The following is a 23,805-nucleotide window of genomic DNA, read 5'->3' as shown; positions in this document are numbered from 1 at the left end:
GTGAGGTTCAGTTGGCTGAGGTCCGGAGCCGATGACCAAGAAAGAATTCTTGAGACATCTTTGGTGCAAAATGGTGGTTTATTACTGGGACAGGACCTGTGGCCAGGAAGAGCCATTGCCCAGGGCTGAGAGGGATGGCGGGTTATGTACCCTGCGGTTGGGGGAAGGTGAGGGGAAGGAAGGTTTCAATGGAGTTTTCATATGCTAAAGAGGGCCTACGAGGTGCCAGAAGACCAAGGTTGTCTTTTAGCAAGCCATTAACATCAAGGTAATTGGGAGATTCCTGTCTTGCAGGATTGTGATCTCTGCAAGTTAACTATTTGCTTATTGTTCATGGCAGTCAGGGCTGCCTGAGGAATGCTACACATCATTACCGAGGGGGAGTGGATGGAGAGGGGTGTGCAAGGCGCCAGCTTTTGCTTTGTCTTCAGCCAGCCTCATGTTCCCTCATCATTAAGGCACGAGGACTGGACCCACAGGTGAAATTAGCTCCCCAGGGCCCTGGGACTGTGAGGAGCAACGGACTATACACTTTGCAGGGTGGGGGAAGTAAAGATAAGGGAAGTTCCAAAAGCATTTTCATATACTAAAGAAGACTCACAGGACACCGGAGGCCTGGCCATTGTCAAACTAAGGTTGCTTTTCCCTCTAGCAAGGCATTGAAAACACTAGGAGCTTCCAGGAAGGACATTATACTTTGCCTGCCTCAAGTATTTGTCAGTGGGCTGCCTGTTATAAGGACATTTAATTTTCTGCCTTTGTTTCCCACATCACCTGCCCCCAGCAGGGTTAAATTTTGGAGATGGAGACAAATAAACAAGCAAAGAATGCATAAGATAATTTAAGATAGTGTAGAAGCTATGGTAGGGAGGCAGACCAGCTAGAACGTGGGGGCAGAGGGGAAGGCCTTCCAGAGTGATGAAGGTTTAGAATATAGGTGAGGTTCAGTGGGGTGGAGTGCAGAGCCGGAGGACCAAGAAAGAATTCTTGAGACATCTGTGGTGCAAAGTGTTGGTTTACTGAAGCATGGGGTCCCTGAAGCAGAAAGAACTGCTGCCCCAGGGTTGTGAGGTGGGGGCAGGTTATATACAAAGGGATTGGGGGAGGTAAGGAAAATGGTTTTGATGAGCAGGAGGCTGGCTGAGGACAAAGCAAAAGCTGGCGCCTTGCACCCCCTCTTCACCCTTTCCCCTCCATAAGTGTAGCGTCCCTCAGGCAGCCCTGACTGCCATGAACAATAAGCAAATAGTTAACTTGCAGAGCTCACAATCCTGCTAGACAGGAGTCTCCCTTGGCTTACAAATGTCCTAAATCTCACTAACAAAGACGATTGATAGCAGGATTGTGACACCCCACCAAAAAGTCTCCCAAAGATCTTAATGTTAATGGCTGGTCTAAAGACAACATTGATCCAGCAGCAAGGGCAAGGCCTCCGGCAGGCCTGGAACATCCTGGCACCTGTAGGCCCTCTTTAGCATATGAAAACTCCACTGAAACCTCCCTTCCCCTCACCTTTCCCCCAACAGCAGGGTACATAACCTGCCATCCCTCACAACCCGAGGCAGCTCTTCCTGCCCACGGGTCCTGTCCCCGTGCTTTAATAAACCACCATTTTGCACCAAAGATGTCTCAAGAATTCTTTCTTGGTCATCGGCTCCGGACCTCAGCCCACCAAACCTCACCTAGGTTCTAGAACTTCATCAGTTTCAACAGAACTTTCATATACTAAAGAGAACCTACAAGATACCCGGGGTTTTGAGGCCTTTGCCATTGTCAGGTTAAGGTTGTTTTTCCCCCTCTAGCAAGGTATTTAACAGAAGATGGGAGATTCCTAGAAGAATGTCACACAGGTCCCAACCAGGGAGGGGAGGGGCAGGGTAACCTCTTCTGCTCCGTCCTCTGCTTGTTTTGTTCCCTTATCGAGAGGAAGGGACCTGAGTTGAGACCCAAAGCTTACCAGGTAGGGAGGCAGACCGAGCGAGAGAGCACAGGCCACATAAGGGACACGCTGGCTATGGCAGTCACCTCACAGTAGTAGGGCTTCGGTTAGACGGATACAGCTCTGCCAGCCGGGTAAGAAACGGGTTTATTCTAAAATTTGGAAACCGTAGGGAGGATTGTTACGCCGGGATTACCACGATGTAATTTCCATTTCAAAATGAGAGCAGCCAGGGAGTGTAGCTAGGTGATGAAGAGGGGCCGTGGAATCTGGGGTTTATTTTGCAGATAGAACCAAGAGGACCCATTGTCGGTTGGGATGTGGGGAGGGAACGCGGAACAAGAAGGACTGCCGGTATGTGTGTGGGAGGGGGGCGGTGGTGCCTTGAAGAGGATGCGGAGTTTGGCGTTTAATCTTCAAGACCTCAGTTAAAGTCTCCCCCAGACCTTACAGGTTAGGCAAAACGCACGACCGCACTTGGCTCTAGCTTGCTGTCAGTAAAATAAGTTTTGTGAAAACAGGATGAGGACCTGTACCTGAGAGCAAAGCAAAGGACTGTTTTAATGCTAATTTCACTCCCACGACTACCCCTCGGGGAAGGTGCTTTTTTTTTTTTTTCCTCCTTTTCCTTGCGGCAGAGGCAGAGGGACGAGCCCCAAGGCGAGGGTGTGATGGCTGAGTACTATGAATGAAAGAGTAAACTCCCAAGCGGGCGCACCCAAGGACCCCGCCTACCACCTGAGGCTTTCAAGCCCCACTGGGTCCCTCTCGCCGCAGCCCCTCTGGCACAGGCGCACTAGGCCCTCGCCGCCCCCCGTTCCCCCCTCCCCGCCCCGGTCGGAGCATGCGCGAGCCGTTTGGCGCCAATTTGGGATCGCCGCGCCTGGCGCAGACGGCGGGTTCTCCGAGCGGCGCGCGGCCGCTCTCCTCGGCTCCGGGATGATCGGCCAGAAGACCCTCTACTCCTTTTTCTCTCCCACCCCCGCCGGGAAGCGACGTGCCCGCAGTCCCGAGCCGGCCGACCTGGGGACCGGCGTGGCGGCGGTGGCTGAAGAGAGCGGGGATGCGGCGGTGAGGCGCGACGGGGACCGGGCACCGGGGGCAAGGGACGGGGAGGAGGGCGACGGGCCCCGCTTGGCCGAGGGGTTGCAGGGACGCGCCACCGACTCTGTAAGCTGGGTCCCTGTGTTCAAAGCAGACTGCACGTGTTCAAAACAGCCCGTGCTGTCGCCTGTCGGCAGCCATTCTGGGGGGGCCAGCCAATGGGGATGAACCTCGGGGCCCGCGGCGCCAATCAGAGCCGAGGGAGCCTCCCAGCTCGGGCCGAGGGGAGGGAGGCGGGACTTACCCCGGGAGGTTTTTGCCGCGAAAAGACCACGTGGGGACGCGGGGGGGCGGGGCGCCGGGGTCAGGGCCTCCCTTCCCGCCAACTGCGCAGGAGACGTAGCGAACCTAGCTCACCAGACAGTCTCGCAGCCCCATCTTAATACCAAACTCCATACTGGGGGCAGCAGTCTGCCTTCCCGGACCCGACTCCCAGAGTTCGGTTTTGCTGTGACTTGCCCCCTGGGGGCTGGAGCCCGGCGAATGGGCTTGCTCGGCTATGGGCCGTGGGGTTGGGGGCGGTATCTGCGGGCGCCTGGGCGTGGCCCTCTGCAGCTTGTGACCCGCCTCTGCGGGGATCACTTGCAGGCAAGTCCCCCCAAGAAGGCCCGGGCCGGGCAGGAGGACCCCGGCACGCCGCCCTCCTCGCCGCTGAGCCCCGAGCAGTTGATCCGTATCCAGAGGAACAAGGCCGCCGCCCTGCTCAGACTCGCCGCGCGCAACGTGCCAGTGGGTTTCGGTGAGAGTTGGAAGAAGCCGCTCAGCGCGGAGTTCGGGAAACCGTATTTCATCAAGGTAAATCTGGAGGCTGCGGGCCCTTCGGTCTTGCTAGGGTAGCCTGCAGAGTCCACGTTTGTAAGCTCCCGTATTCCCTCCCTTAACGTCCCTTTCCCGGTAAAATAGTAGAATAACAGCCACGGTGTTTTGCCTTCTTAGGCTTTATTGAAGTTTTTTAAAAAGGCTGTAAGATGGCATGGCTTCTTGTAAACTGTTCAGCGGGTCTGCTCTCCAGGAAAGAGCTGCACGGTAAAACCGCAAACCAGACTGTGAAACCGGGTGCAGCCTTTACAAAAAGAGGGAGGGGCTGACACCAATAGGAAGTGAGAGCAGCGAGGCCAGTCTACCTAGACCTGGTCCAAACAAAGGGGAAGGGCGCCAAAGCAGAGGGGGGACCTCTTTGGCGACCTGCAAGTCTAGTTTTTGTTTCTCAAAAGAATATGCCTATACAACGTGGCAGAGAGTTAAATAATGTTTCTTCAGTTAGCCTCCACTGGAAGCCTCCTTACTGAATTCTTAAAACTTGGCGGTGAGTCTGATTGGAAATCTGATGTCTTTACCATCAGCTAATGGGATTTGTCGCGGAAGAAAGAAAACATTACACTGTTTATCCACCCCCACACCAAGTCTTCACGTGGACCCAGATGTGTGACATAAGACATGTAAGTACCTGTGGTTGGAGAGTCAAGTAAAAGAGGCATGGGAGTCAAATAGTATGTATTTGTTAATTACATGAGCACTCCCGCACAAACACCCACCCCCGCAAGTGCCTGTCCCTGCTGGGGTAATAAATAAAATACCGAAATGTTTAGCCTGTTAGCTTTCTAACTTTGAGTATGTGTGGCCATGCAGCCCCCCCCCCCAAAAAAAAAATCTGTATGTAGACCTGTGTCTGTGTGCTCTAGTTTTTTGTATTTAATCCTGATACCAACTACATGCCAATATGAGGTCTTATGGTGGTGTTGAGGAAACAGGCATGAAGAATTGAGGTCTTTTGCAACTGGTTAGCACAGCTCCCCCTCCCCCCACCCTTTCACTTGCAGCTCAGTATTCTTTCTTTGTGACCCACGCTGTCTTTCATAGTTGATGCTTTCAAGCTCTTGACTTCTGGCGCATCAGTCTTACTATTCTGTTAGCATTCCTTTGCTCTGGTTCATTCTGTGTACAGGCTGCTTGCCAGCTGGTCTGTCCCTTCAGTCTCCTGCTCAGAAACTGGTTTATGGCTTTCAGTCACTGTATGAACGATGGAAGCTGAACATGAAAATAGCCGTGTTCGACCTTCCAGCCTCCTCTTCACCCCCAACTCTCCTACTTAAAGAGTTGGCAAGTATGACAGTTTTCTCTGTTGAAAACCCAACTAGATCCATCGATGGCAACTCCCTTGAAGCCACTACCATTCTGATCTTATCCCTTTCTCTCCCCCATTTTCTAAGCTGAAGGCAGGAATCCTGTGATTTCATACCGTGTCTGTTAAACCAAATGGAAGTGAAGTGGGTGAATGACCCCTGTGGATAAAGCTGCCATACCTAAAACTTTGCAGACTTGACCATTTTTCACTTCAGAGCAAGAACTTTGAATATAGCTCTTGGTTTTATAAAGTCAAAGAGAGGGGCGCCTGGGTGGCTCAGTGGTTGGGGCCTCTGCCTTCGGCTCAGGTCATGATCCCAGGGTCCTGGGAACGCGGGGAGCCTGCTTCCTCCTGCCTCTCTGCTAGTTGTGATTTCTCTCTGTCAAATAAATAAAGTCAAAGAGATTTAAGTCCTTTCCCCCCCCCCCCTTTTTAAAGAGTTTTTTACTTATTTGACAGAGCCTCAGTGAGAGAGGGAACACAAGCAGGGGGATGGAAGAAGGAGAAGCAGGCTCCCCGCTGAGCAGGGAGCCCCGGGCTCTTGGGGGCTCAATCCCAGGATCCTGGGATCATGACCCAAGCTGAAGGCAGACGCTTATCAACTGAACCACCCAGGTGTTCCCGGACTTAAGTCCTTTAAAATTCAGTCCTAGTTTGTGCCTTGTTTGATCTGTGGGTCTTCTTTTGAATGCCAATGACCAGTGTCCACAAGGAGAGGAGTAAGAGAGTATGAAAGTTCTGAGGATCTGAAGGTCTAGCAGATCCTCTTTGCAGAGACGCATATGGAAGGTCAGAAAGGTTAAGTGGCTCCTTCAAGGTCATCCCTTATTCAGGACCAGAACCCAAAAGCTCTCCTGCTGGGACCGGTTGCTTCATAAGGGAGAATGTGCTGCATTCAGAGTGAGCACCGGTGGTTGCAAGAGGGAGGTCCACAAAAGGTTCCTGGTGTCTGAAGGTTGGGATTTTAAGGATGTAATGTATGTTGGCTACGGGTGGATTCTGAGAAGGAGCACCAGGGGCAGAAGCAGGAGAATGAAGAAGAGGTAGGCAGGCAGCAGATCAACAGGCTAGCTGTATCTTTTTTTTTTTTTTTTTAAAGATTTTATTTATTTATTCGACAGAGGTAGGCAGAGAGGCAGGCAGAGAGAGAGAGGAGGAAGCAGGCTCCCCGCTGAGCAGAGAGCCCGATGCGGGACTCGATCCCAGGACCCTGAGATCATGACCTGAGCCGAAGGCAGCGGCCTAACCCACTGAGCCACCCAGGCGCCTGGCTAGCTGTATCTTAACACTGTGCCTGACCTTGATCTCTTTACTTTTCATTGCATGTTGCCATCTTCTCCATGGCCCTTTGACCTCATTGTCTTCATCCCTCAGAGGATATGGGGAAGAGGCATCTTCATGGGTGGCTGGTAGGAATTTGGTAGCTTCAACTTCAAAGTAGTTTGGTACACGTCTATGAGAATTTAAAATACACTTGTCCTTGGACCAGCACCTCCCCTTCTGAATTTGTTCCATAGAAATAAAAACAAAAAGGACATAAAGATAATACATACTAGGACGTTTGTGGCACTTTTTGTGATGAAAAAGACTAGGAAACAAGCCACCTGCCTACCAGTGACTGCTCTAGAGGCGTAATGAAGGATGCCTAAAATGCATGATGTGAGAAGTACAAACATGTAGGGTGATGAGTACGATTTCCCCAATTATATAGCTAACTTTATAGGGTTGAATCAGGAGGGGGTAGGGATGAGTGGGAGACAACAAGCCACTTCATGTGTTTCTGGATGGTTATACTTGGGCCAAGGGCATATTTCTGTAATCTGAAAAATGAAGGAGGTGGACTTGTTTTCACCCACCTGCATCAAAGAAGGAGTAGGTGTAGCAGGTGATGGCATGAAGGATAATTTGACAGTGGAAAGTAATGGGGCCCAGTGATGATGACCCACTCCCTTCTGGGGGTTCTTAGTTTGGGTCAGGGAGAGGCAGGCTGCCTTTCTCATCATCGTGGTCCTTTGTACAGGTTATCAGCCAGGTGTTTGTTTAACCTGCTTGTGCGATACTATTGAATTTCTTGCCACCTGGTATTCACAGGTGAAGGTTGTCATCCTGGGACAGGATCCGTATCATGGACCCAACCAAGCCCATGGGCTCTGCTTTAGTGTTCAAAGACCCGTTCCACCGCCACCCAGGTATGATTATGGCTTGGGTCCAAGTGTGATTATTTTCGGATGTGTACTTTGCAGGCTGTAGGTACACCTTACAGTGGCCTTTGGAGCAGGGTTTCTTTGTCTTGTTAGCATTGACATTGGGGGCTGTGTTTTTGTGCGGGAAAGGTTTTGTTCTGTGCGCTCGCTTTAGGATGCTGAGTAGCACACCTGGGCTCACCCACTAGATGCTCCCAACACTGACCCCGCACCCCCCACCCCTTCCAGAACCAGAGAGCACTAGTAAATAGACCTTGCCCAAGGTCCCCTGGGGGGGGGGCAGAATCCCCCGTGGTTAAAACCCACGGCTTTGGGGAATTTTACAGATGCCTTTTGTGAATATAACCAATGCAGAAACTTAAGCCATAAGCATTAGTTGAGAGGTCGTTAACTCCCAGGCTGATATTTTTTAAAACTTCTGAAGCATGCTCTTAAATCTGAGCCTAGACCAAAGATCTTTGACAAGGTTGTATCAGAAGGAACGGTGGTGCTTCCTCATAAATCCTCCAGGTTCATGCTGCCCTCCCCTCCAAGGGCTGGTGGTGCTGACTGTGATCCACAGATCTGTTGGAAGCTACTGAATTTTCAGACTTGTGCTCAAGATCCTGTTCTTTTTCTTCTGGTTTGCTTTCAGTTTGGAGAACATTTATAAAGAGCTGTCTACAGACATAGAGGGTTTCGTTCATCCTGGTCACGGAGATTTATCTGGGTGGGCCAAGCAAGGTGAGCCAACCATTCTGAGATGTGCTTTGGACGGATTTCAGCACACTTTTCCTTCTGTCCTGCTGGCTTATGTTTATCAAGGAACAGGAAATAAATGGCTGCGTGTACAGAAATAAAGATGTATCCCCCTTTTTATTTTCTAGCCATTGTTTTCTTTCATTCAAAAGAGAAATTTGTTTCTCAATTTTATTTATTTATAAAAGATTTTATTTATTTCACTGACAGAGATCACAGGTAGGCAGAGAAGCAGGCAGAGAGAGAGAAAAAGGGAAGCAGGCTCCTTGCTGAGCAGAGAGCCCGATGCGGGGCTCGATCCCAAGACCCTGGTATCATGACCTAAGCCCAATGCAGAGGCTTTAACCCACCGAGTCACCCAGGTGCCCCAATTTATTTTTAATCTTTACGCCCAACATAGGGCTTGAACTCACAACCCTGAGGTCAGGAGTCCCATGCTTCTCTGACTGAGCCAGCCAGGTGCCCCCTTGTTATTAATATTTTAAATTTAACTGCTAACTTTGACCACTTAGGGGATGACCTCACCTTTCTCATTTCAATACTAAGGCTGTGTTTTTTTGTGTTTAATACCTATTTATAGGTTTGTCTTTCTCCCTTTTTTTTCCTCCCTCCCTTCCTCCCTCCTCTCACCCCACCCTTCCTTCCTTCCTTTCTACAAATGAACTATAACCAGGATAAGTAAAGAATGTTTACCGTTGGATTTTTGTTTCAGTGAAATGTTTCAGCTTCCATTTGTTATCTTCAAGGGTTACTTAATGTTACATGGGATATACATACCTTTTTTAAATTTTACTTTGAGGGGCTCCTGGGTTCCTCAGTCGTTACGCGTCTCCTTCGGCTCTGGTCAGGATCCCAGAGTCCTGGGATGGAGCCCTGCGTCAGGCTCTGTGCTCAGCCTGCTTCTTCCTTTCCCACTCCCCCTGCTTGTGTTCCTTCCCTCGCTGTCTCTGTCAAATAAATAAGTAAAATCTTTGAAAAAAGATTGAGAGAGAGTGAGGGAATGGGGAGAGGGGCGGAGGCAGAGGGGACCTCAAGCAGACCTCCCACTGAGCACAGAGCCCAACATGGGGGCTCACTCTCTCAATTCCGAAATCATGACCTGAGCCAAAATCAAAAGTTGGACACTAAGCAACTAAGCTGCCCAGATGCCCCTTGGGGTATATTTTTAAAACAACTCGGATGACAGATGTAAGGCACAATCACTGTTAAAAACTCAGATGATGATGAAATTGCAGAGATTAAAGTAAAATGCTCTGTTTTATTGGCTTATTTGTCTCTTAACCTGTTTCTTTGGTGTGTGTCCGTAGGTGTTCTCTTACTCAATGCTGTCCTCACCGTCCGGGCACACCAGGCTAATTCTCACAAGGAGAGAGGTTGGGAGCAGTTCACTGATGCGGTCGTATCCTGGCTAAATCAGAACTCCACTGGCCTGGTCTTTTTGCTCTGGGGCTCTTACGCTCAGAAGAAAGGCAGTGCCATTGACAGGGTATGGTGGTTTTGTTTTTTAAACAGTTTAAACCAGTTTAGAAAATCCTAGGAATCCCTGCTATGTGGTCCTGGAAAACCCATGTCACAAGGTGAAGTTCATTTTCCCTAAAGTCTTATAGTGAGGGTCATGTTTCCCATTGAAAATTATGCAAAATTCAGACAGATTATAGGAATGATGAGTTGTGTGTGAGGAAAGCAAAGGGCCACCTTCAGATGTACTAGAGTCAGTACTACAGGCATATGCTTCCTGTGTCCATAGATTGAGAACAGGCTCTACTCAATAAATGCGGTGCAATGAGTGATGAAGAAGGCAAGGACCCACATCCCCAAACCATCCTTTGTTCCCCCACCCCCATGTGCTCCTCTGCTTCTCGGTTTACTTACAGAAGTACCAACATTCCTGGTGCTGAGATGAAAAACCAGAAGCCATCCTTGAATCCTTCCCCTCATCCCTTTAAACCCATTCCGGCAGCAAATCCTGTCCCCTTACCTCCTGAGAACATACCAGTCCTGCTGCTCGCTGTTGACACTGATCCCTTACTGGAGTGAGCCACTGTCACTTCTGTCTAGGCTGTGGGGGCTAGGGGCCTGGTGGGTGTATTTGGGTTCTGTGCTGGCCACCCAGTCCCTAGCCTGTCCCACTTCTCCATTTTCTCTTAAATGGAATTGGTTTTCATCTTGGGTTTTTATTTTATTTTTTTAAGGTAGTAGGTTCACATGATTAAAAACAAATAAAACTGGATAGTAAGATAGTAAGTAAGTGAGGAGTTTCCCCACTGAGTCCCCTCTGCTCAGGGGCCGGCCTGGTGCGGATGGCCACTGGCGTGGAGTTTCTGATGTCGCCTTCCCGAGCCTTGATGGGAACAGCAGTGGAGTGTGTGAGTGCGGTTGTCTGTAAAGTTTCTGTGGGAATGAACAAGATGTTTTCAGGTGTTTTGAGGAAGTGAATAGTAGGAGTAAGATCTGACCTGAATGAACTGGCCGCTACGATCAGTGTCGAGGTCAGGAAGGGGTCCCCGGGAGTACTCTCCCATCTGCTCATAGTCTGCATAGCTCTTTCTCTGCATGTGTGTAGCTTTTATTACTGAAAATGGTTGGCTTTGACGGAAAGCTGTTGTAAGAGTAGCCTGACGATCAGAAGCAGGTGCATGTCCAGCCAGGTAGCTTTCCGAGCACTAGGCCTGTGTGTTCAGCTGCCTCCTTACCCGTGCCCCTCAGCATGCCAGATTCCACCCTCTCCCAGGTAGGTTTCTCCTTGGCTCATCCAGCCTTGCCCCACTGGCTCCTGCAGACTCCCCCAGGATAGAAAGGACCACCATGTGCTTGTCCAGCCAGAAATCAGCATTGTGACTCCTTCCTCCCTCCTCCCTTTTTTCCCTACTTCCTTCTTCTCCCTACCCTTCTCCCCCTGCTCACCCCATACCCTGTCAGGGCATTCATTTGTAGCCTTCCCCTGCTCTCAGACACTCCCCTTCCCTGATCCTGCTGGAGTGTTGGGTGTGCCCCCCCCTCAAGGCCCTGCCCTGGGCTGGCGGGCTGGGGTCTGGAGCTGCCTCTCGGCAGCAGCTCCGCTTTTCCCCTCTTTGCTCCAGGCTGACTGGAGCGCCTTGATCTCTTCCTGCCTCCCACTTCCCCACCTGCCTCCCCTCTCCAGAGGCTGACTCACTCATCCTTCAAAGTCCAGCACGGCTCAGATTTTCGGGGGCCCGAACCGCGTGGCAGGCAGCACACTAGTAAGCACTTGACCCCCCTCACCTGTCCCACTCTTACGATACTCACGGGCATTGCTGGTTGGTACACAGGATGTCAGGATGTCCACAAGCTAAGCACCATTAGAACCCCTTCACACCAGCGGAAGGACGCGCAGCCTGGATTCGTTTGCTTCTCTGCAGCCACACGACGTGGCAGAGTCCGAACTGGAACCTAGGCCAACTGGCGCCAGGCTCCAGGTTATGCACCACACTGGGCTGCGTGCCTTCAGATGTGGCCCCTCCGAGACTGAGCTGTTCAAAGGCAGAGATGGTGTGAAAACAATTAGTTGTGAGGTGGTTTTTATTTAAATACAAAAAAGAAGAAAACAAATTTGGCCCAGTCTTTCCTGCTCGGAAAGTACGGCTGTTATTTTAAAAATCATGTATTCTGGTTTTGTAGACCATACGGGTTACACAGAAAAGTGCAAAATGGAAAGTAAATGCCTTCCACTGTTTTTCCTCAGGGAACTACTATAAAGAGTGTTTGGGGTCTTTTTCCAGAAAAACTTAGGCAATTTACCTTTTTTCCTTCCACTTGATAAATTTAGGTAGTCCCTTATCAGCATGTGTAGCTCAGCCTTATTTTTCTAGTAGCCTTGTGGTATTCCATTGTAAGAAGTTCGGTAAAGTCCTTTTAGCCAGTGCATAACACTGGACTTGGATGAGCTTCTACCTGATACAGGCCGTGCTGCCATGGACCCCTTCACACCTGCATCTTCTTACAGGTATACGCATCATGGGGCCCTTGAGCAACTGCATTCTTAGCAGTGGGACTGTGGGGCCCTGAGATTTGGGCCTGTGACCATTGCATAGATGGTGCCTTTGTAGCCAGATGTGCTGCTGGAGATTGCTTCTCTCGTTCCTTCTTTTTCAGAAACGCCACCATGTGCTACAGACAGCCCACCCCTCCCCATTGTCGGTGTACAGAGGGTTCTTTGGATGTAGACATTTCTCTAAAACCAATGAGCTGCTGCAGAAGTCTGGCAAGGAGCCCATCAACTGGAAGGACCTGTGACTCTGATCTGAAGGGCTGTCTCTGGGCAGTTCTCTGGAAGCTATCAAAGTATTTGCTAGGAGTGACCGCATGACCCAGACAGAAGCCTCCAGGGCTCTCTACCCTGGCTGGGACTATGTTGCTGTCTTTGCAACATGGCTTTGGCCTAAAACCTGCTGTCACGGTGTTTGGGAGAGGGTGGGGGGGGGGTCAAATACAGAGACAACTTCTGTCACCTTATGGTAGAAGGGGACGGGGGACAGAAGCACCTCTTGGTACAGTCAGCTGCTATTTGTTTTTTACCTGGCTGGTTAGACTTTTGGTTAAAGATATCAGGTGTGTTTATCTAGAAAGTCCCCCTCCCCTCCCCTGCCAATGCCCTGCCTGGCATTCCAGTTCTTGGCCAAGTACATCTGTTTCCTCCATCCTTTCCTGAGCCCTCAGGCCCCCACTCCTGAAGGAAGCAGGACAGTTTGCAAGTGCCTAGAAATTGAAGAATGCTGTGTGAGTCTTCACAGAGAAGCAGAGGGAAATGAGCTGGGGCTTATTTTCATAGTTAATCCTCTGGGTGTTTCTAGGAGTGAGCAGTGGAAATTGAAAGGGGAAATTTTTACTTTTTTTTTTTTAAGCGAGAAAATGCTTTTCTCCTAGGTTTTTAAGGCAGCACAGACTGCCGAAGGCTGTTTTCTATGGACTGAAATCACGTGGGGATTTTTTTTTCCCCCTGCAACACTGGTGAATTTTGCTGTTTTAGAAATATGCAGATGTATATATATATATATTTTGTAATTTCCTATTGGGGAGACAATCTTCCTTAGGTCTGCACCTCCATCCTAGATCCTGTTGGGGATGCTGTTATGTTAGCCGGGGAAAGAGTTAACCGAGTTTGGGAATAAAAGATTGTTGAAGTTTCACTTGGTGCCTAGTGCCCTTCATGCCAGTTCCCTCTGCATCCATGGGCCTCTGCGGACGTCCTTGGGCCGCCCTTGGGCCCGGGTAGTTGGTCGCCATGGCAACCATTATGGGCAGGAAGGGCCGCCCCTACACAGCCCTTCCTCCTTCCTCCCTCCTCCTGCCCCGCCCCTCGGATGGAGCCTCCCACCCCTCCAGAGGCCGGGTAAGCCCTGGGCGGATTCCTGGGAGGGGCATGAGCAGGATGGCGACCTGGGGGATGCCACCTGACCCCCTGCCCCTAGCAGGAGTCGCGGAGGCCCTGAAGGAGCCATTTGGGACTGGTGAAAAGCGTTTCTCCCGCGATCACGGCTACGTGTCCTGCCAACACCCGGGACAGTGCATGGGAAGCTACCCCACCCCCGCTCTGCTAGTGTTTCCAGACTCTGCCCTGCAAGTGTGAGGGCAGGGCACTGGGAAGATGCCCTGAGGGGGGGTGGACTATCAGGATCAAAGCTTGGACTCTTTCTGGTGTGTGATAAGGAAGCCAGAAGTACAGGGAGAGGCCTGGTTAGCACGTCCGTCCGGGTATTTCAGTGGCTGAGGAAAAAAATGCATCTAATGAGAAAAGACCATCTCATTTCTTTTGTGGGGGGAACAGATTTGGAAACCATTGCTGGAGAGCATTGCTTCCCATCCAGGCCTTTGTTGTGACATGAGATGGAGGGTGTGATAGCACATGGTGCCATAAGCAAGCACGCTTTCACAGAAGGAAGGTGAGCGGCAAGGACACGTTCTCAGTTCGCTCTCTGGTAGCTTTGGGGGCCTCCCTTACAGTACAGTGGACTTACTGATCTAAGAGAAGGGAAGGAATCCTATCAGCTTGGCTTTCATGAAGGGTTCTCTCCCAAGGCAGAGCTGTGAACAGGGAAGAAGCCACGAACTTTGCATCACCATGAATCAAAGAGCGAACTCCTGTGCTTTTTCTTTTTTAATATAGTAGAACGTCCAGCGATGCTTTAAACTGAACACAGATGTATGTCAAGTGGTTTAGGACACCTCCCCCCCCCCACAAAGAAATGCAGGTTTAATAACTTGTTTTTAAGAAGGCTCATTTTGATGAACTTTTAGCTACATAGTTGTGGGTTCTTCCTAAACATTTTTGGATGTGTTATGATTACAGCATCATATTTGCAAAAATGATTAAAAGGCAATCTTGGCTTTTTAGGTTGGGGGTCAGCATACTTTTTCTGTATAAAGGGTTCTATATAGTAATTTAGGCTCTACAGTTATCCTGCCCACGAGAACTGCTCCATTCCCCGTTGCAGAGACTGCAGCCACGTGCAGAATGTAGGTAAGCAAGTGTAGCTGTCTTCCAATAACTAGGGACACTGAAATTGGAATGAATATGATTTGTACATCATGAAATCTTGTTTTCTACCCCTCCCCCCTCCAGCATTTAACAAACGTAAAAACCACTCTTAGTTTGAGAGCCATAGGAAAACAGGCAGTATGGGCCACAGGTGGCAGAGCCCTGTTCTAGGAGCTCCCACCCAGATATCTGCAATGACTGCCCACCGGGCACAAATACTGTGTGCCACCACCAGGCAGTTCTGCGTGGCCCGTTGTGGGATCGTGTGAGAATCCTGCCCAGAATGATTCTGTCCCTCTTCTCAGACAAGGAGAAGAGCATCTACTGAGGGCTTTCAGAAAACAAGGAAGTCAGTGACTCCAAAAAGTCCTGCGAACCCCAAGTTATAAAATAATACTGTGGACGTCACTATCTGTGAACTCAGTCCGGCAGGGCAAAGTCAGAGAATGGGAGGGTTATTTTTTAGACTTTAGCATGCTGTTAATATGCTCCCATGAATTCATAATGCATTCTGTCCTTCCTAAAATTCACTCTCTGCTTTGGTTTGCACCTAGAATAAAAAGTCTTAGTTTGGGACTGGAGAAGCAAACTTTACGAGGCATAAATGTGGCAGTGGCTTTTCATCCTTGTCGATCTTTCAAGATACATGCAAGGAAAAACAGGTAGGGTTCTCTGCTACTTCGGAGGGGCCTGGCTTGTTGCCTGGTGGTGAGCCACGCTGAGAAAAGTCTGGAACTTGGGTGGTCTCTCTTCCCACGTGGGAGTCCTAACACACTTTGAACCTGGGTTTCACAACCTCAGGTCAGTCACTGTGTTGATGATCTTGGTTGGAATCTTAAAATTTTTAAAGTATGTTTAGAAATGCAAATGTTGGTGAGGGGGAAGACCAGGAGATCAAGAAGTTGCATTCTTTGCTATTTCCTGTATCCCTTCCTCTCAGCTAGTGGCATTTGTGGTGGGGAGGGAGGATCCAAAGGCTTTCAACAAGCTCTTAGGATGCCTTAGACATTACGGTAGCACAGATGCTTACGTGGGTGAGGCAGGCAGGTCAGAGGACCCAGAGGTCTACCACAAGAGTCCTTGGCTTTCATGCAAGGTAGAAATCAAACACAAGCCAGCAGAAGTGAGAGCAGAGTTTATGGAAGACAACAGATTCAGAGTGTCTGGAAGACTTGGAAAGGAAAAGGAGCATGAGTCTTGTTTTTGCCTGGAGCCTGGGGTTCTTACCGACTGACTGTGGTCTCGGCACGTGTCCTCCCAGGCATGTAGGAACTGGTGAGAACAAGGACAGGGTCCATCCTAAGGCTCTCATTCCCTGGAGCCAGCAGGTCTGGGGGTCAGGCCTTCTAGTGCCAGCGGTCTGCAGTATGTACATGATGGCTTCGTCTGGTCCTCCCTGAGATACATTGTTTTGTCCTGGAAGACTCCAAAGATAACCATTAACTCCCTGTCCCTTGCAAGGAGGACGCATATGTAGGCATGGGCAGGGTAGGGGTGCAGGTCCTAGAAAGACTAAAAGTAGGAAAAGACCTAGAGAAAGAAAATCAGCTTTTTCTTTCATGGAGTCCCTTCAGTTTCCCTGTCTCATGGGGGAAACTAAAAAATATCAACACGAGGCTCACTCCCAGAAATTGTAATTTAACTGGTTCTCAGGGAGAAGAGGAGACATCAGTATTTTTACGAAGCATCTAGTATATACAGGACCAGCAGCCTCTTTCTGGATGCCCCGTTTTCCTTATGCGGTGTGGTCACTTAATTTTTTTCTTTTTGGCAATAATGATACTTAGGACTTTCTGAATCTAAAATCTATTTGAAGAAATCTGTTTCTCTATGAATGTTCTTATGTGTGGTGGGAAAAGCTCATGAACAGACTCACTGGTTTCCAGCCCACCATTCAGCTTCTAGGAAATACCTATGACAGGGAAGAGAGAGAGAGTGTTGAGGGATAGTTGAGTTACCAGAATGAGGGGTGTGTGTGTGTGTGTGTGTGTGTGTGTGTGTGTAGGGGGTGTGGGGAACATTTGTAGTCTTTTGGAAAGTAAGGAGTTTCATTAGGAAGCCATAACAAAGCACCTTTAAAAGCAAGCCACCATGCAGAAGCTCGGCATATGTGATTTTATTTCCTTTTTCTGAACCACGTGGTTAAATAGCTGGATAAGGCAGCAGCCTCTGCCATTTGCCCAGAGCCGCAGGTAGAGGAGTTAGGACTCGAACCCATGTGAGCCTGATTTCAAAGTCCTGTCGCTTTGCCACTACTTACACTCTGTCCCAATCACTGTTAGCGATGCTCTCGGGGGATTTCTGAATGGAGTTGATACAGAAGTTCCCTAAGTCACCACCGATGGCTCTCCCAGGAGAAACAGGACACGTCTGTAGTTGAAAAATGTGCCTCATTGAGAGGACTATGCGAGCTACTCCTGAGTGACAGCGTTTGGATGAGTCCCCAAAGCCCCAGCCTTGGGGCTGCTGACCAGGGAGGGTGGAAGGTGTATGGGCCATGCACCATGAGCTCCGCTCTCATAACACGAATGATTTCACCCTCTCCCCCTCTAAAGCGTGTGTGGTGCTGTCCCAGGTTACAGCCAATGGGGTCAGGGCCTCAAGAGCGGGCACAAAGTGCGCTTCCTGCTTACAAGTCAGTGGAGAAGATCCTGAGTCCAGTGTGCTGACTTTTCCTTTCTGGAGGACAGGCCTGCACAGGAAGTCACCCTGGCTGCACCTGTCCGTGCCACCATTTAAACCGCTTTGCATAGGTTCAGGCTCTTGGCGGGTTTTTCTACCTGCTCCTCAGTGAGGCGGTTTCCTGAGATTGTGGCCACTGAGCTGCCGTTCCCCCTTTTGTCAGAGCACAGCGCCCTTTTGTGTGGCTTCTGCTCTCCCTGCCCTGGGTTGGATCTGGAGGTGACCTTTGTCCTACATTCCTCTGGCTCTCCCCCTGGCACAGAACACAGGCCCTGCGGCCTGGGTTCCCACCTTCCCTGCTGGGCCCCAGAGAGAACCAGCCACCCAGGATGGAAGTGGAACTATTTGGGGTTGGTGTTTTGTTTCCCTCTCTAAGGCACACTTTATTTGGTGGTGTTTTCATTCAGAAAGTTTTGTGCCATCTTTTCCCAGGCAGAGAAGCCAGGTGATCCTTGGGTAACAGTTACATCAACCCGCTGGGAGCCTCTCCCTGCAGGCATGGCCCAGAAGCTGTTTCTCAAACATCCAGCAACCTGTGTGCAATCAATTTTCTTCCTATCCAAGAAAGACTGGAATGACTTGGTTCAGATCGCTGATGACGACATGGACTTTAGATGCCCCACGACTTAGATATCGAACAATTGTGAAAGACAGCAAAGGTCTGGGTAGCAAGCAGGTCCGTCCTGCAGTGGTGAGGCCACACAGTGCGGGGGGAGGGTGGTGGATCCTGTTCTACGCCTGGGCTGGGACGGAGCCAGCGCCTGAAGGTTAAGTGCTTCAGAGATATTTTTAAACGGCAGGGACCAGTTAATCTAAAAGTGACGCTCATACTCCTGGCAGCGAGCAGCTAGCCAGCTTAGAGTCGGGCCCTTTGCAAACAAGGAGCCCGGAACGTGCAAACCTGAAGGCACAGTTGAGGAGACCTGGAAGAGGCAAGGTGGAGGGACAGGTGGTAAGTGAGCTTCCCCCTCCCTGGGGTCCCTGGCTGGAAAACCGGTGTCCCTGGGGACTGGGCTGTCCTTCCCCAGAAGAGGGCAGACGGGCTTTCCAGGGGAATGAGAACTCCTGTTCAGTTTTCGGGGAGCTGATCAGAGAGAGGGCTGGAAATGGAACCTAGATGAGGAACAGCCATTCTGTCCTCCTATAAGTGCTTATGTTGCTGGGAATCTCCGTGCAGACTCTCTTCATCAGTTCCACAAACCAAAATGGGAGGGTTAGGTTTTAGGATTACTGAACAGGCAGTTGTGTGATTTTTTTTCCTTCCCTCTAAGCCCTCTTTTTTTTTTTTTTTTTTAAGATTTTATTTATGAGAGAGAGAGAGAGAGCGCACAAGCAGGGGGGGAGGCAGAGGGAGAAAGACAAGCAGGCTCCCTGCTGAGCTAAGAGCCCGATGTGGGACTCTGTCTTAGGACCTAGAGATCGTGACCTAAGCCGAAGGGACCCAGGGATCTATCTTAGGACCCAGGGATCGTGACCTAAGACTCTTAACTGACCAAGCTACCCAGGTGCCCCCAGAGGCATCTTAAGGAATACTGTTCTGTTTCTTCTAGATGTCCCATCTCTCAGACTATTACTCTTTTTTTTTTTTTAAAGCAGACTCTAGGGGCACCAGGGTGGCTCAGTTGGTTAAGCATCTGACTCTTGGTTTCAGCTCAGATCATGATCTCAGGGTCATGAGATCGAGCCCGAATTGGGCTGTGCACTCAGTGGGAAGTCAGTCTGCTTGAGATTCTCTCTCTCCTTCTCCCCCCTCCCTCCTTGCTCACACTCTCTCTTTCTTTCTCTGTCACAAATAACTAAATAAATAAATCTTAAAAAAAAAAAAAATAAAAGCAGACCAAAGAGTGAAGCATTTGTTATGGTCCTGTATCACTAGAAGGATGTTTCATGTTTCTAAAGTACACTAGGAAATAAAAGGCAAGCGGTTGGAGTAAAACGGGTCTTCTTGTGCTCTCCTTACACCTGCCCCCCCCTCCTGGTGTGCCCATTTGGGCATAGGACTTCCCAGACCTTGGGGGCTCCTGGGTGGCTGAGTCCGTGGAGCATCCAACTCTTGGTTTCAGCTCTAGTCCTGAATTCAGGGGCATGAGCTCAAACCCCAAGTCAGGCTCCATACTGGGTGTGGAGCCTAATTGGGATTCTCCCTCTCCTGCTGCCTACCCCCCACCCACCCCCAATCTTATTTCTAAAGAAAAAAAGAACCAAAAGAAAGAAAAAGGAAAAAAAAAACCTTCCTAGACCTGGTTTCTCAAAGACTTATTCTGTGCCTTCACCCGGTACACAACTGTCTCTCCCGATAATCATAATTATTATTTTTTATTATTATTACTTTACCATCAGTGGGCTTCCGTGGAAGTTGGGAGACCCACCATCCACAGTAGCCCAGGACTGAGTACTGAGGCAGAATCCTGGGAAGCCAGTCTTTACATTTAAAAACTGCAAAGTAGAGACAATTTTTTATAATCTGATTATTTTTTTCCTTCTAACAGTGTCTTGGGAAATATCTAGAAGATGTGATTTCCTCACTGACTTCTCCGAGTTTTAAATGGAAAGACTCTGCCGATCCTCATTCATGTGATTGGAGGTACAAACATCCTCACTTGATGAGTTTATTTGAGCAGCTCTAGGAAGGCATCTTCTGTTTATACAAAGGAGATGTTTAAAACATTTTAAAGATTTTATTTGGGAGAGAGAGAGAGAGTAACAGGGATGAAGGGCAGAGGGAGAAGCAGACTCCCCACTCAGCAGGGAGCCTGACTCTGGGCTCCATCCCAGGACCCTGGGATCATGACCTGAGCTGAAGGCAGACGCTTCACTGACTCAGCCACCCAGGCGCCCTAAAACATTTTTTTTTTAATTGACTACAGTTAATGTGCCATGATACAGTAGTTTTAGGTGTATGCCTAGTGGTTCAGCTTCTCTGTCACGCCGTGATCACAAGTGTAGCCACCATCTGTCCCATCGCTCTCGTGCTATCATTGACTCTCTTCCCATTGCTGTGCCTTTTATTCCTGAGACTTCATTCCATGACAGGAGGCATCTTAAGGATGCCTTCCCCTTCCCCCATTTTGCCCATCCCCCTCCCACCCTCCCCTCTGGAAACCATCAGCTTGTTTTCTGTATTTATTGATCCGATTCAGTTTTTTGTTTATTCATTTTTGAAGATTCCACTTATGAGTGAACTCATATGGTTCTGTTTTTCTCAGTCTTGTTTCAGCAAACGTGATACCCCTGGCTCCATCTGTTTTGTTGCAAATGGCACGATTTCTTTCCTTTTTTATGGCTGAGTGGTATTTCACCATGTCTATCTATAGATATTTATTTATTTATAAATATATAAATATGTATCTATATCTATCTATGCCACATCTTCATTACCCATTTTGTCTGTTGATGGTCTGTTAGGCTATTGTAGATAATATATCAGTAAACATAGGGATGAATATATCTTTTCAAATTAGTGTTTTTGTTTTCTTTCTTTTAAAGATTTTATTTATTTATCTGAGAGAGAGAATGAGCAGGGGGAGCAGCAGGCAGAGGGAAAGCAGGCTCCCCACTGAGCAGGGAGCCTGATGTGGGGCTTGATCCTAGGACCCTGGGATCATGACCCTGAGATCATGACCCGAGCCAAAGGCAGACGCATAACGACTGAGCCACCCAGGCACCCCAGTATGTTTGTTCTCTTTGGGTGAACACTTAGTAGTGTGATTACTGGGTCATATGGTAATTCGCTTTTTAATTTTTTGAGGCACCTCCATCCTGCCTCCACAATGGCTGCACCAGTTTGCATTCCCGCCAACAGGGCACGGGGGTTCCCCTTTCTCCGCATCCTCCCTGACACCTGTTATTTCTTGTCTTTGTGGTTTTAGCCATCCTGACAGGTATGAGGTGGTATCTCATGGTGGTTTTCATTTGTATTTCCCTGATGATGAGCAATGTTGAATACCTTTTCAGGTGTCTGTTGGCCATCTGTGTGTCTTACTTGGAAAAATATTCAGGTCCTCTGCCCATTTTTTAAATCAGATGTTTTGTTTTTGTTGTCATTGTTGAATTGTAGAAGTTCTTTATATATTTTGGATATTAACCCCTTATCAGATACAGCATTTGCAAACATCTTCTCCCATTCAGTAAGTTGCCTTTTTGTTTTTTTTGATAGTTTCCATTGCTGTACAAAACATTTTCATTTTGATGGGGTCCTAGTAGTTAATTTTATGCAAAGGAGTTTTTTTTTTTTCTTCTACTCAGGGGCTACGTAAGCTCTGTTTTATCACAATTAGATATGAGACAGAAATCAGAGTATTACATGAGATACTTAATTTTCAGGGGGCAATAGACATTTTAAGCTTTTCAAGTGGAGACTTCCTCAAAGCCTTATCCCTGTAGAAACTTGGCAACACCTTATTCTCAGGTTTCCTCTGAATTTTGACTCAAGGATCTTCAAAGGAGTGTGCATCTGGACCCTTCCATCCATGGAAGCCTGGAAGGATGGTCAGAAATCATGCATTTTCCCTGAAAACTTCATGCACATTTCACGTTCTATTGTAATAGATCTTTGTTATAATAAGAGTCAACTTACTACCATAAAGTAAGAAGATTCTCCAGGAAGACAGGACGGGTTTGTTTAGGTTGTGCTAGACAGTCTGGGCTGCGCAACAGGGAACCTGAGGTACTGATTACTAAGTGGTTGGCACACAGCAGGTGTTGAATTACGCACAAGGACAACCCTAGGACGGAGTGTTATTTACTCCATTCCCCCAACCAGGAAGCCAAGATTTGGAGAATTCACGTGACTGGCTCAGGTCAATCACATGACACATTGGGAGAGTTTCCACTCAGGTCAGCCCCACACAGAAGTGGGGCTCTCTGGACCTCTCTGGGCCACCCAGCACAGCATACCTTTGCACCCTTACCTGTGCTGGGACCCCAGAACACAGCCTCACATTTCAATTAGCCCAGGATTGGTGCTACCCTCTGTTGGACCCACTAATGCATCTTTTCAAATCAAATCAAATCAAATCAAATCAAATCAATCGCGGGTGAGAGTGATAAGAAAGGACAACCCTGCACCCACTCTTCCTTCTCTTTGGAAGTAAATGGGTCTCAGACTCCAGTAGTAACTAGAATAGTTAGTTGTTGGAAACGCCCCTCTTAGCAGATCTTCCTCTGTTATGAGGAAGGCTGTGGTCTCTTATTTCCACATTCCCAAACAAATGGGACTCCTTTGGAGGATTAGCCTATGTAAGATGGAGAAGGGGCTCTGGTTCCAGTTTGGGCAACATTGGGCTGCCCATGGGGGGCTCAGATCCTTTCTGGCAGGACTTCTCAGAGCCTTGAATATACTGACTTGTGGTGGGGCTCTCTAAAATGTGACTTTGGGACTGGGCAGAGGTGGGGACCATCTTTCAGGGCTGGCAGTCCCATCAGTACCTCCTGAGAAGCATGAAATAGTCTCACTTTGTGCCTTCCTCAGTTTTCCTTTGGAATCCCAGGAGGCAGGATCCTGCCATGGATAAATGTCACAGGAGTTGAGCTTGAGTACAGGGCTCCAAGGCAGTGTGTGTGTTTGTGTGTGTGTGCACACATGTGTGCATGTGTGTGTATGTGTGTGTATGTATGGAGCCAGAGCCAGAGCCCCGCCTCCCACGTTCTGGATGAATTGGAACAGGGAGATCTGCCAGCAGGCTGTTGCACTAACTTGGGCATGGGGCAAGGTGGTGGTGGGCATCGGAAACATGAAGGAAACACACTGACCCTGCAGCTGGACTGTCACGGCCAGCTCTGCCTCTTCATGATTTGACCTTGGGCAACAGATCCCTCCTTTGCCCCAGCTCGTCATCTGCAGAATGGGAACACATACTTCCCAGAGTTTCTGGACACGCAAAGGGATAATAAGGTCGAAGCGCAGAGTTTAAGACCTGGTATACAGGAAGTACTTAACAAACATTAGCCTTTATTATAATTTAGCAATTTCCTTGCTTTGTGGAGAGGTGCTGTATGTCTTCCACTGTATCTACCCTCCATTTACACAAGAGCCATTTTTGGGGAACGCTTGTGCCTAGGGAAAGGGTCAAGGAGCCTATATCAGGAATGTTGAAAAATTTGAACAGACCTGGGTTTTAGGCCCTACCTTACCCTCATAGAGTTGACTTTCTAGTGGGGAAGACAGGTGTGCACGTAAGTGACCTCACTCCTAACAGTGGTCTATGAGGAGCCCTGGGAGGGAGAGGACAGGGAGTCATGAGGGCACAGAGTGGGGGCCTAGCATTCCGTGCAGCAGCTCTGGCAGCCCCCTGTGTCACAGGGAGAGGGTAGGGGTGGGGATTCACGTCCAGGTAGTAGCCTACTGCCTGACCTTGATGTTCACACCCTCGAAACTCACTGGGGCAGAAGGACCTGCCAGGGAGGCAGGAAGGATGGGCTGGACACGGAGGCGGACCTGGGTCAGGTGGAGGCACCGAGGCATCCCATGAGTATTTACTGACCCGTGTGCTGGGCACTGCACTGTGGGGCCGGGGGT

At 49.1% G+C, this 23,805-nt stretch overlaps 2 protein-coding genes across 5 annotated transcripts in view; both read left to right on the top strand.

Annotated features, from left to right (window-relative positions):
* The first annotated feature begins 2,615 nt into the window (after positions 1-2,615).
* Positions 2,616-13,257, top strand: UNG (uracil DNA glycosylase). 3 transcript variants are annotated; one of them, XM_045076727.1, is made up of 7 exons: positions 2,780-3,109; positions 3,632-3,838; positions 4,387-4,482; positions 7,260-7,357; positions 8,007-8,095; positions 9,418-9,596; positions 12,224-13,257. In XM_045076727.1, the coding sequence occupies exons 1-7, from the start codon at positions 2,879-2,881 to the stop codon at positions 12,362-12,364; spliced, it is 1,041 nt and encodes a 346-aa protein (XP_044932662.1). In that variant the 5' UTR covers positions 2,780-2,878; the 3' UTR covers positions 12,365-13,257. The 3 variants fall into 3 exon arrangements, with proteins under 3 accessions (XP_044932663.1, XP_044932662.1, XP_004779159.2); XM_004779102.3 differs by having other exon boundaries at positions 2,781-3,010; XM_045076728.1 differs by lacking the exons at positions 7,260-7,357; positions 9,418-9,596; positions 12,224-13,257 and having other exon boundaries at positions 2,616-3,109.
* A 4,459-nt stretch (positions 13,258-17,716) lies between these two features.
* Positions 17,717-23,805, top strand: part of ACACB (acetyl-CoA carboxylase beta) — a 122,094-nt gene continuing 116,005 nt past the window's right edge. Inside the window, exons 1-2 of one of the 2 annotated variants that reach the window (XM_045076726.1) lie at positions 17,717-18,240; positions 19,778-19,872. The gene's annotated coding sequence lies outside the window, so the exon portion shown is untranslated. The remainder of the gene's footprint in view (positions 18,241-19,777; positions 19,873-23,805) is intronic. The other variant, XM_004779103.3, reaches the window with a different exon arrangement.

This window comes from Mustela putorius, unplaced genomic scaffold (genome assembly GCF_011764305.1).
Source record: "Mustela putorius furo isolate JIRA1106 unplaced genomic scaffold, ASM1176430v1.1 tig00000193_pilon_pilon_pilon, whole genome shotgun sequence".
NCBI classification, from domain to species: Eukaryota; Metazoa; Chordata; class Mammalia; order Carnivora; family Mustelidae; genus Mustela; species Mustela putorius.
The sequence above is the reverse complement of the archived record's forward strand: the minus strand, read 5'-3'. Positions and strand labels throughout refer to the sequence as shown.

Excerpts from the sequence above, each read along its gene's own strand:
- UNG (XM_045076727.1), top strand. The coding sequence starts at position 2,879 with ATGATCGGCCAGAAGACCCTCTACTCCTTTTTCTCTCCCACCCCCGCC. Across the intron at positions 7,358-8,006 it reads CCCGTTCCACCGCCACCCAG|TTTGGAGAACATTTATAAAG; the intron begins GTATGATTATGG and ends GTTTGCTTTCAG. Across the intron at positions 9,597-12,223 it reads AAGGCAGTGCCATTGACAGG|AAACGCCACCATGTGCTACA; the intron begins GTATGGTGGTTT and ends CTTCTTTTTCAG.